General features: G+C 42.7%; 1 protein-coding gene across 1 annotated transcript in view; it reads right to left on the bottom strand.

The window, feature by feature from the left end:
- FAM124A (family with sequence similarity 124 member A) overlaps window positions 1-10367 on the bottom strand; it is a 41153-nt gene extending 30786 nt beyond the window's left edge. The window contains exon 1 of the mRNA XM_057367389.1: window positions 10235-10367. Coding sequence (XP_057223372.1) covers window positions 10235-10293 — 59 coding nt within the window. The 5' untranslated portion in view covers window positions 10294-10367. The remainder of the gene's footprint in view (window positions 1-10234) is intronic.
- Between the last annotated feature and the right edge of the window lie 1913 nt (window positions 10368-12280).

Genomic DNA, 12280 nt, shown 5'->3' with positions numbered 1-12280 from the left:
ATGGCCACAACTGGTGGTGAAGTTAAAAAAACAAGAATGTCAAAATATAAACATTMAGATGACAAAGCTTTTTGCTTTAGTAGACAATTTTCTTCTTGAAGACATCTCAATAAAACTATACAGCCATTGGTCCTAGTTCAGTGCATACTGGATTATCTGTGAGAAAGTCAGAGCAGTTAAGTACTTTGAGCAACAGTGCAATTAATTTTTCAGCTGCATATAACCCCAAACTCCTGAAAACCAAATTCKGAGCTGATTAAAACATAAACCATTTATGTCCTGAAGATTCAGAAATAATAAGGTAAAACAAATATGACATTATTTAAGGGGGAAAAAAACTCAGTTCCTCAGTTGAGGCCCAACCTTATGACTTTTGAGCATTTGSGTTTGGAATTCACATTCACACAGCCTCTACCCTCCCATTTGCTGCATCCCCAAAACCAGACCCCAACAGGCAAAGTGCTCGGGGAGCCTGACAAAGTTCTTGGAATCAAGCCCATATGCTTGTTTCATATAAGAATTGCAGCAAGTTTGCAACATTGCTTTAAAGAAACCACATGAGCCTTGACTCCCAAGAGATGTGTGTGGAAGTAGATCCCACCTAAGCATATTCTCAGGATACCTCATACTCTAGGCTCTCAAACATCCAAGGGAATAAAGGACATCATTTCCACATATCTACAGTATCTGCTTTTGACTTTGATATGGACATATCTCTGCAGAGGAAACAAAACAAGCACAGTCATCTCCGTATTTCACAGCACCATGCTTTGCACTCAGTACTCTGCATATCAGGTGCCAAAGCCACTGGTTTAGGTGAGAAGATCATGAGAAACTACCCCCAACTCTTCTTGCCAATCCCACTGGACCAGTCATAGATGACACAATCTGAATCTTTCACAAAACTCATGAAGAAAGATCCACCAATGGCATCAAATACCATGAGGTTATCACAATTTTTGAAAAGGATCTGGGCATTGCTGGAGAAACAGTTGCTGATGGGGGTTGCAGCTCTCCCTCACTTGCTCTCCTTAGGTAATCACGTAGCCCCAGCCACTTTSATAAGGCCAAGGAGCAAGGAAACATCTTTGTCCCAACTGGCAGAGACCACAGGTTTAGGTCATTAGCAGCCACTCTCAGTCACCCCAGAATCTTCTCCATGAATCAAGTGCTTTCYCTCATCCAATCGCCCCCATGATCCTTATGTAGCTGGGAAGTCCAGAGGCAGTAGTGACACTGTTGTCCCAAATGTGGGCTCAATGCCCAGGATGCAGCACCAGTTTTCACACCAAGACCAAGTATTCCCATTCCTTTCATCTAGTTTGCACAAAGCAGGGAGCTGCTGTGGCCCACAACCTGCTGGTGCCCCAATCAGCGAAGCTCTACAGCACTCATATATTTCAGCAAGCAAAGAAATCAGGGCTCACTGGCTACAAATCATGTAGTTCTCTYATTGATCAGTATTCTACCTTTGATTGGCTGAAAGATTCTCTCACTTCTAATGCTAATGTTCAGTCTGTCTCTGGAGTCAGTGGGTTTCTTGAGACAGTGGGCTGTGAGGCAATTTTCACGATCTCCCTCTGATGAAATTGCTTTCTACCCAGTTAGAGACAATTTCTTCACAGCTGCTGAAATTAGTTGGCTTTGTTAATTTCTTCCTTATCTTGTGTGTTCTGCCAAATGTCCTTGTGGCCTGTAAATTCTTCATTCTTTGTGCTCACTATCAGCAGCTCATCCCTCTCCCCAGGCTTTGCTAACCTCCCYCTTGGTCTGAGACCACTGAAGCTGTCAAGCCCTAAAATCTAACAAGGCAATTCTACCRACAAGCAATGTGTCCCTCTAACACCTGCACATCAACATGAGCAGAGAAGGAGACTTTCTTGTTCCTTCTGCTGGGCAATGTCCACATCACTGATCTGGCTCTGGGCAGGAACCCAGGGGAGGTGATGCCAGGTGCTGGCTAAGGTGCTGTGCAGACCATAAAACTGCAAAGTATTTTCAGMAGCAAGTCACATCAGTGTCACTTGGCACCATGTCTATTTGAAAGGGTGTGAAAACTGTAACATGTCACTCTTCATAAGCCTAGAGGCAAGCAATATACATCCAGCTGCCTCTGAGCATCCCAAACAAGGATTCATTTAGTCTCTGCTTCTGTTTGAAAACAGCCTGGGGCTGTCCTTCAATGTATCTGTGTTCAGCAGTTGGCAGCTAATTCAAAATGAATCTGCACTGCTTGTATTTYGGATGGAAGCAAGACAACATTGTGCCTTTTGCTTACTGCAAGTTGGAACAGCATTCTATTACTTCACACTGTTATTTTATTATCCGAAAGTGCTGCAGGSACATTATGGGACACGAAGAATTAATGAGTCCGGAACTGAGGGAGTAGCAGTCTATGTACATGCTGGACTTGACAAATGAGACAAGAGGAAAAATGAAAAGATGGGGAKTGAGAGAGGAGGAGACAACAGTGTACTTGGAAACTAATTGCACAGACACATTTTAATAGGCTTTAGAATTGCATTTCAGGGTGGTTTTTTTTTGTAGTTCTAATATGGTTCGAGCTAATATTTAATTCATGTTTGTTTCATAACTGRCATACATATAATTAAAAATGGGTAATTAAGCTCAAACGTTTATGTCAACCTCAGATACAGAAATGAGAGCTGTACCCTCCCTAAGCTCCCTCTATTGTCAATAAAATAAGAGCTCTGAAGTATCTCTCCTTAGCTGTTGTGTAGACAAGAAGCCTACAGAAATCACAYTTCTAATCTAGAACCCTAGACCCTGTGTCTAAAACCAAATGGGATGAATACGAGTCTCTTTGTGCTCTCAAGGACAACCTGAACCAACTTTTGCCCTCCCTCCAGCTCCTTTCTTTATCTTGAATCTCATCCTTGAGAACAAAAATAACAGTGCTAGTAAAATCCTTAATATTCTCAAACTATTAGAAGGAACCATTCAGATTCATGGCATGCATTGGTAAGTGGCTTATAAYTTTTTTTTCCTTACAGTCAGCTATTTAGGACACTAAATTCTGATGTTAGTGTAAGTCTTTTAAGCTTTTTAGCTTTTTACTAGCACACACTACATGCCCTTTGACAAAATCATGCATCAGAAAAATCAAGTACTGAAATAAATATCTCCTGGGGCATATAGGCTCTCTGGASATCAAGTATCCATGTTCCTTTCTGTTCTTTTCATTCCTGTTTTAAACATCCTGAGTATTGATTTCTACCAATTCTCTTGGAAGAGGATTTTCCCATTAGGGTAACACAAGAGTAAAGCACTCTTGGGCTTTAATGGTGACACCTGGGACCATACCGGGCACAGAGGTTCCAGGCCTATTAATGGTCTTGCAGCAAGCTATTTCCTCTGATAGATGTTAGATTATAGATAAAAGGGAAAAAAAACATTCAGGACAGGACTGAACACATTGATTGTTCCCTTTATAGGCTGTTATATAGTAATGAGAAAAAAATAATGAGAAATGAGAAAAAATATGAGAAAATGTATAATGAGAAAAAAAAGTATCAAAAAGGTTATTGAAACAGTGTGAGGTACTGAAAAGGAAGGCTTATAGCTCAGTCAAAAGACACATCAGTCTGCAAAGAATATGTGCTCAATGGTAAGCCCACCAGAAAAGAGGCACTGTGAAGACATCAAGAGACATCAAAATAGGAATGTAGAAGCTTGAGATAAAGATGGGACTTCAATTCCCATTACTGCCATTGAAGGATCAGACTTGTGCATTGTCAGAGATGGTAAGAGCATCAGGAGCACCAAAGATACTGAGCAATCCTCTGAGATCTGTGTGTACCGCTCATTGCTGATACAGAGCCTCAAAATATCCAAGAGAGGGAAGCATTCCACGGAATACCAGTAAGTACCTCTAGTGCRACTTGCAGTTGCTGAGCGTGGTACACAGAAACACTCCAAGCCTGTTCCTTTGGATGAGAACATAGCAATTTTACAGCCCTGGCTCACACAAGCAGTGTGGCTACTCCAGCATGGCTTTGTGCTTGAGCTCCTTTGCTCAGTGATCAGCTGTGGCACTGTACCACAATAGCATCACAGCTACAGCACTGACAGCTGCAGCCACAAACAAACACCCCCAAGGGCCTGAGACCCAGACCAAGTGCCATCAGTCTGCACCTGTACCAGCAAAACCTCTCGCCATCCAAGATATACTGGCAAGTGGTCTGCTGGGAAGGATCCCTGAACCACGGTAATGTTCAAAACAAGTCCCTAGCCCATGGCGAAACATACCCAGGAAAGAGGTGTTAGAGCTAGATTGCCCCATTCAAACTGATGCCACCAAACCATTTTAAGTATTCAACACTATGGACACTCAATCCCATGTTCAGGGACACCTTTCTGTGCTGTTTACTGGCCTGGCATGGCTGGGACCACRGCTTCTGGGCTGTGCAGCATTTCCAAGGCAGCCTGCTGTATGAAACAAACACATCTCGAGTAATTCCAACATGACACTACACTCCAGTGTGCCCATGGTCTCCACCGCCAGGGCTCCTTAACGAAATAGTCAGAGCCCCCAAAATGAAATAGTGGAAAGTTCACAATCTCTTCTGCTCTCTTCCTTCGCTTGCTGAGGATTGATGGAATGGCACCTGCTGGGTTCACGTTTCCCATGCCTTCTCTACTTAGTGTTGAGGCAGATTTCACTGGTTCATATTAAGAACTGTATTTAACAGCTTCTTTGCCTTCCCCTCCTCAGAAAGTGCTCCACAGGGCACATGGGAGTATTTTACAGCTGTTAAAACCACATGCATGAGTTAGAAGATTTGGCTTTATAGCTCTGTCTTGAGTTTCGTCTCACCAAATTCCTGCAGGTTAGATTACAGTCTGCTTCACTAATGCCAGTCCAGCACAAATCTGTTACCCTCATCGTGCTACTACTTGTGCAATCAAGATGACTGAAATGGAATTACTTGGAGCAACCTGTCAAAATGCCTTGCTCTGGATTTCTGGTAGAGTGGCAAAGTCAGAGGATGGTTCCCATTATGCAGCTCTAACCACTACACTCYGTAGCTTATTTTATAGCAATATTTGAGATCCCATGAGAGAGACATCACCAAGGCATAAGGATGAAAGTTGCTTGTAATCTTCYAGAAAGCACCTGGTGAGGCAGGACTGCCCTGTGTTTTAGTGAACAGACCTGGCTGCACAGAGAACCCCCAGAAGGGACTCATCAGGTGAAATGTATCTACCCATCCAAGGCCAGGGGCTGACTTTTCCTCCTGAGATCCTCATTGTCTTAACAACATAAGAAGCCTAATTTATACCAAACACCAAACCTTCACACAGCTACACTTAGCTGAGGTGAGCCTCAGTGCTTGCTGGGACCTAAAAATTATGAGTATCAGCACAGAGTCCATGGTTCTTCAGAATGTGATTTAAAGTCTCAACCTGCTTTCTGTGCCTAACTCCAGTGCCTGGCACTCGCAGGTCTGTCTGTCCTGAGGTTCGACCAAACAGCTTCGCTTCACTGAGTAAATCTGGTTAGAAATGGTGCCTCAACCCCAGTTTGTGACAAACAACTCAACTTCATGTTATTCAAATGTCAAATCAGAGACAACTTGTACTGTGACATATCTGGATTGATAAGTCACTTTATAGGAAGTGAAAGTGTCAGCAAAAAAGCCCMCAACAAACCAAAACAAATGAAGCCCCAGGGTAAAAATAGTCCTTAAAATAGCTTTCAACATCACTGGTTTGTTCTCCCAAGAGTTTCTCATAGATGGATGAAATATGTGACAAGAGACTGACATATCATTCTGAAGGACTGCCATGCAAAGCCATAAATGTTGAATCCCTTAAAGCCAGAAACATGAGATGTGAAAGCAACCTCTCACCCCAATAAACTATTCAACTATTTATTTGATAATTTAGTGACTCATTCTGAGGACACACATGGGTTACAGGGTTCTTAATATTTTACCTTTAAATGGGGTATAACTTTATATATATAGACATTTATATATATATATATATATATATAGACATATATATATATATAGGCTGCCTTATTTTCTATTAACAAGCGTATTTTCTGCTTTAGAACCTCACAGAACTGCAACAAATAAAGTTTTTTTGATTTGCTTAAGAGATAAGCTAAGAGAGGATCAAATAATTTGTGATTTGGCCAGGATCACACATGCAGCAAGGAGAGCCATAATGAAAAGCAACAAACAAGTATAGCACAGTCAAAAATGAACATAATCTCTGCAAAATTAATTTGAGGAATGAGAGACGGGAGAAAATGTAAAGGAGGGAATGAGCACCATGAAAATTAACCAAACAGCAATGGATTTTGCTAAATATATGCTACAAAYAGCTGCTGCATGGTGCAGTGTCATAAACCTCAAACATCTAATTTCTCTGTTTTGCAATGGATTTCTCTGTATTTTTTTTAAACTGTTTCTTCACAGTTGCCTACTACCAAAAAAAATAGTATAACCTTCCTTTATGAAATTCATCAAATAGTCAACAATTAACTACTACTTAATTCAGTTTGCATCATCAATATTTACATTTTTAACTTAAGCTTATTATACAGAAACTCTCCCCACCTGGTACTTCAGTAATGTCTCCCCACTTCCTCTAAAAAGATTGATAATTTATTTGAAATACAAGTGGGTAAGTTGCCAATTCAAATAAATTAAAAGTTATAACTTGTCAAAACTTTAAATTATTTAAAGTGAGGAAAAAMCCTAAGTGTTTAGGAAAATTTTGAGACTATCAGTAAGCAAATGATTAAGGCTTGAACATTTGAAGAAATGGGCTCTTACAGCTGCTTAAGTGAAAGAGGAATCTTCTGCTGGGAATGAAATCTTCATTAATACCAGCTATCTCACTACAGTGCAATGCTCAGTTAATGCACATATGCTTGAAAAACAGGAGAGAGTATCCCTTGAGAATTACTCTAATAACATGACCAAAGAAAWGCTCAAGAATGAAAAATTAAGGACTTCAGGACTGAGAAACTACCTGTTTTTCCACATTCATTTGGGATACCGGTCCTGAATGCAGTGAGTTCAGCTGATGCTTTGTGCTTGATACCAGTGGTACCCAATGGGTCTCATTGCCTCAAAGTCAGGCATGCCTAACAATGTCTAAAATTGACTTAGTTTGTCTGCTATTCAAAGACAATGAAATAACAGCAATTGCGGGGCTTGAAAAATAAAGAAAACTTTAAAATTCATATTTCTACCATTCATTCTAAGTAATTTAATATTGTTTTTCTTGTTTTTTTTCTTTACCATTAAACTACTGTTCTGTAAACTTCTACATTTCTCTTCCCTTCAAACTTGCTTCCACTTGTTTATTCTCTCTGTTTGCTTTCTAATAACTACTTTATTCTTCCTAAAATATCAGGTTTTATAGTACAAATCCACTACTAAGACTATTACCGGAGAAAGTTCTCTGTCCCATACTTCTGGGCTAGAAGTTTTCAGTAGCAGATGAAATAAGGTTTTTATACAAAAAACTCACAAAATATGTTTCCTGAGAAGATAARACTTGTATAGGCAAAGTCTCTCAGATCAAGAATGGTCAAACTACTTCAAATCTCATTAATAAACAGCCAATATAAACTAATTGGCTTATATGTTCGACACCCTTTATTTAGGTACTTGTCAACACCAGCTCAATCCATTCTTATTGGATTCAGGAACTTGAAATACGCGATTTTTGTTCAGCAGACTCTTTGCCAACCCTGTTTATCAAGGCTAATGCAGTAAGAGGAACATATTTTCCAAAGGATTAGGAAAATTAAGGCTTTGAATTGTAATTGATCTTGCCTTTAGCACAGAGTTTTGCCTGCTTTTGTAGCTGGCAGCCACAACAAAACCTTAAGCAACATATGCCCTGTGGAGTACTTGATGTGTTCAATTTGTTAGCTGCTCTAAGCAGCTTCAGCAGCCCGGGCTCGGTGTAAGAGCTCACACATCATTATGTGCAATCATCGAGATGACAAGGGCGTGCAGTGCCTGGATTTACTACAGTCACTATCCACTATTGTTCCCTGAGTGACAGAAAGGGACCCCTCCATGCAAAACTGTTACTGAATTATTCTGACAGTTGTACCTCCTTATTCTTTCAGTGGAGGATAGCTGAAGCTCAAAATATTTAATTTTTTTTTAAACTGTGGAGTAATTGGAGAAAAAATTAATACAGTTCAATTTAGCAATAGCTGTGATGGGACTGAGACAAAGCAAATAGCAGATCTTCTGGTAAGAGGGAAAAGCAAGTGCTGTGAACAGTTGGTTTGGTGAGAAAGCTGAGATATAAACATTGTGAGACATACGCAACATGTTTATCAGAATTAAATAGCTGCTAAACAAAACTAAAAATAATAACTGAAATGCAGAGACCCATTACTTTTCGAAATAAACGTCACTGCAAAGTACTGCTGGTATTAATCCCCATATGTCATTGTTCAAATTCCTCAGACAAACTCTTCCACCAACCTATACTTTCTGGTGTCGCACATGGGACAAAGATGCTTCATAAAATCATCAGCTGTAACACCTCATCAACACCAGACACAGGCAGCTGTCATGCTGGTCACTGAGGTCTAAAGGCTAATGTCATCAGCTGGGTCAAATCCTTCCAAGTGCCTGTCCCAAGGAAACCCAGGTTTTCCCATTCTAGATAAACACAGCAAATTAAGAGTGACTTGACCAATCAAGGGGTTTTTGAGCTTTGAACCAGCCATGAGTTCACTGATTACTTTTTCTTCCTTATAGCCATGTTCTCTTATGGGGACTAACTTATATCTGGAAAAGAGGCCTGTGTTTTTTCCTTKGAACTCATGTCACATAAAATATTTTAAAGCTTTCACCATTAGATGTGCCCACAACACAAGATGATGGGATAAACCCTTAACTTCTCAGATTACAGAAAAGATTAAAAAATTATTTGAATTAACAGCTGGGTGTATGAAAAGGACTACCATATGCCATTTTCACCTTTTATTGTAATACTGMTACTACTACTACTGCTAATACTATTGTAATACTGCTACTATAGTTTTGATGTTGTGCCCCTGATGCCACTGTGCAAAGGATTAGCTTTACAGTTCTGCAAGGGTCAGACTAGAGGCCAAAGGAGATATACCAGGCAAGGAGCTTGGAGAAAACAGCTGGAGGAACAAGGAGGGAGAAGGAAGACTCAGGAAAGAAGAGCCTTAACAGGAGCATGCAATGTCCTTTTGCCTTTCTGGAGCCAGAGAAGGAGCAAAGGCTCACTGCYATTCCTGACAAGATGCCATGGCAGCAGCATGTAGGATGGGCTGGAAAGTACTTCCCTTTCTCTCCCACAGAATGAGCTGATGGTATGAGCTGAATGGGATATTCCATGGATCATCCTTGCAGCCCCATTAACTTAGGAGTAGTCAATCCAACTAATAAACATAGCATAAGCATAGATCCTCTGGCAGCAGGATCATGAAGTTGGGAAAAAAGGTCTTTCTCCTTGATTCTGATATGACACTATCAGCAAAGTTTATAGCAGTTCACAGGCTAGCACGATGAGCATCATGACAACAACCCACGTCTACAGATCTACCTCGCTTCTGTAGATGGCTCTTAATGGTCCTTCTAAGGAGTCAACTCTCTGTGTCTGATGCTGTCTGGGTGTCACTGCCAAAAAGAGAGGACAGGTCCTAGCCGGACATGCTTCCAGGCTATCCTCAGCCGCACCATCCCAGGGATACAGAGGTGGTGAGGCACCAAGTCCTGAGTAGCGCCTCTACAGCCCACGAAGCTGAGCGCGGGCCCCATAATTGCTTTRGAGTTCAAACTCAAAGCCCACAGCCACGATCCCTGCGCGTCTTCCTCCCCGTGCGTAGCAGGAGGACGGTGGGGACCTTTCCCCTGCTCCAYCGAAGGGAAACGCGAACTATCCGGGGCAGTCGGAGCAGGATGATGCCTCCCGCCTCGCGGGGGGTCACACAGCAGCGAGCCCTAGGACAGCAGGAGGAAAGGCAAGGCAAGRCAAGGAGACCCGGCGTTGAGCGGGATGCTGCCAGGGCGCCGGCCCCCGCCGTGGGAGGGAAGCTCTGCCCGGGACACGAACCGGCCGCCCCAGCCCAGCCCAGCCCAGCCCAGCCCCGCCGCTGCCGGGACGCGCTCAGCGGCTGCCGCCGGCAACAAGTGCAGCCCGGGGCCGGGCGGGAGCCGCGCTCCGGCCCGGGAAAGCGCCTGGCACTCACCCGCCCGTCTCCGCTCCCGAGTCCACGCACTCGTCCTCGCCGCCGGGCTGCTTCTCCATGGCGGCGGCGAGGGGCTCCGCGCCTGCCCTGCCGCCCGCTGCGAGCAGCGCTGCCGCCTCCGCCGCCTGTGTCGTGTGCGACAGCGAGAGCGGCGACAGCGAGAGCGGCGACAGCGAGAGCGGCTCCCGCTCCGCCGGCCCGGCCGGCCGGACCTCCCCGCCCCGCGCCGGGGGAGGCACCGCCCGCCTCGCCCGCTCCGCTCCGCTCCGGCGCGCCCGGCCCGCGGGGAAAGCCTGTCATCCGCGCTGGGACACCGTGTGCAGGGGCCGCTGTCTCAGAAACTGCTTCAGCAACCTTCGCCGTGTCCTTTCTGTGTTGCCGGGGCTGAAGTTGCTGYGCCCCATATCCAGTGGACGTTAAGAGACTGTTGTATACACGGGCGTCCTCACTATCCATCCAGTCTTGGCACATCCACTGTTACAGACTTTTATTTGAATTCTTTCACTGTGCTGAGCTTTCTCCAGACTCCCTCTGTGCTGCCTGGCACTRGTTCATTACATCGAATAAAATAATTATGAAATTACACACAGGAACTGGCAAGGGATGGTCTTCCAACCCAATGAGAATTTCTGTAAGGATGCAAAAGGAGCATTATTAGCATTTTGAGMGCTGCCCGAGAGGAAATGCTGTCTAGGAAAGCTGAGTGGTAGGGTCAATAATGTGAGAATGAAGAGAAAAGTTGTGGATGTGCTCCTGTATCCCGTGCTTGTCATACATGTCTACTTTTTTTTTATTTAGAGGTGAACACCTCGCTCTTTCTCCATCACCTAGAGAAGTACAAATATCCACCCATGTGAACCAAGATCTCACTTAGTCAAAAAGAAAGCCAAAAATCAGTCTTGCCTCAATCCACTCAGTCATTCAATCTGCAGATTTTACAAGGGGAGAGGACAGAACTGATTTGTTAGTTTGACTCTCAARCCTTGGGGACCAGCTCTTTGTCTCTCCTGAATCAGGTTCAAGCACAAAACTGGGATGCGGGGCTCTGTGTTCCCCACAATGTAGATATTGTGGGACAAYTAATTCTACCCCATAACTGGAGACTTCTTCCTTTAACATGTATGGAAAATGCTTTTATGAATTGGAATTTTCTCTTCAAAAATCTCTTACAACCACCAAATATCTATCAGCTGCAGGAATTTTCCACTTGCAGAAAGTTACCAGAAGTTAAAAAAAAAGTTTTTCAATAAAAAAAAATTCTTRTAACTTTTACTGTTTATGTCTTACAAGAAAGAAGAAAATTAGTGAAAATCTTGACATTTAAGACATAAAGTTGACCAGAATATAAAAATACACTACACAAAACAACCTTTTGTTGGTATAAGCAATGCTAAGCTAGTTCAGTTTGCCACTAATAGTTTTTTATCCATCTCTACACTGCATGGCACTGCTGTCCTTCATTTGAAGCCTGCCAGAGGGTCTCTCAAGTTGAATATGGTAGCAGAAATTAATAGTGAGACTTAGCATGGTTTAAAGGCTGAGTGTAGCTTATGCTGCTGTTGTCTCCAATGGTCCCCATTTTCTGAAATAATCTGAATGTAGGTAGGACTGTTGTGAAATCCAGGGAAAGCATAACACCTTGGAAAGAATTGTCAAGGTGGTGTTGCCATGTTATAGGAACAAGAAGTCAGTACCAAACCCCAAAATGCTTATTATGTAACTGGTGAATTCCCATTGCTATGCCTTGGAGAGACCCTGAACTCATGYACTGACCTGTGCAGCACCACAGAAGGTCAACCCATTGACTTGAGGAATCTTTAGAGGAAACTTTCATCTACTATTCATCAAAAATTAGGAAAAAAAAATCATAGTACAGGAAAGTTGCTATTTCATCTGTTTTGACTAACTGGTAAAGTTTGCATGCACGTCATTTTGAAAGCAGATAAATGATTTCTTATTTTATGTGGAGGATTTCACATTAGCATTTCCATAAATAAAAGAGTTTAGGTATGGAATAAGCCCCCTTAATTAAAATCCCTCTTCTAT

The sequence above is a fragment of the Malurus melanocephalus genome, unplaced genomic scaffold (genome assembly GCF_030028575.1).
Source record: "Malurus melanocephalus ecotype Western Australia unplaced genomic scaffold, MMel_1.1 scaffold_78, whole genome shotgun sequence".
In the NCBI taxonomy this organism is placed as follows: domain Eukaryota; kingdom Metazoa; phylum Chordata; class Aves; order Passeriformes; family Maluridae; genus Malurus; species Malurus melanocephalus.
This window is presented reverse-complemented; position numbering and strand designations above follow the sequence as displayed.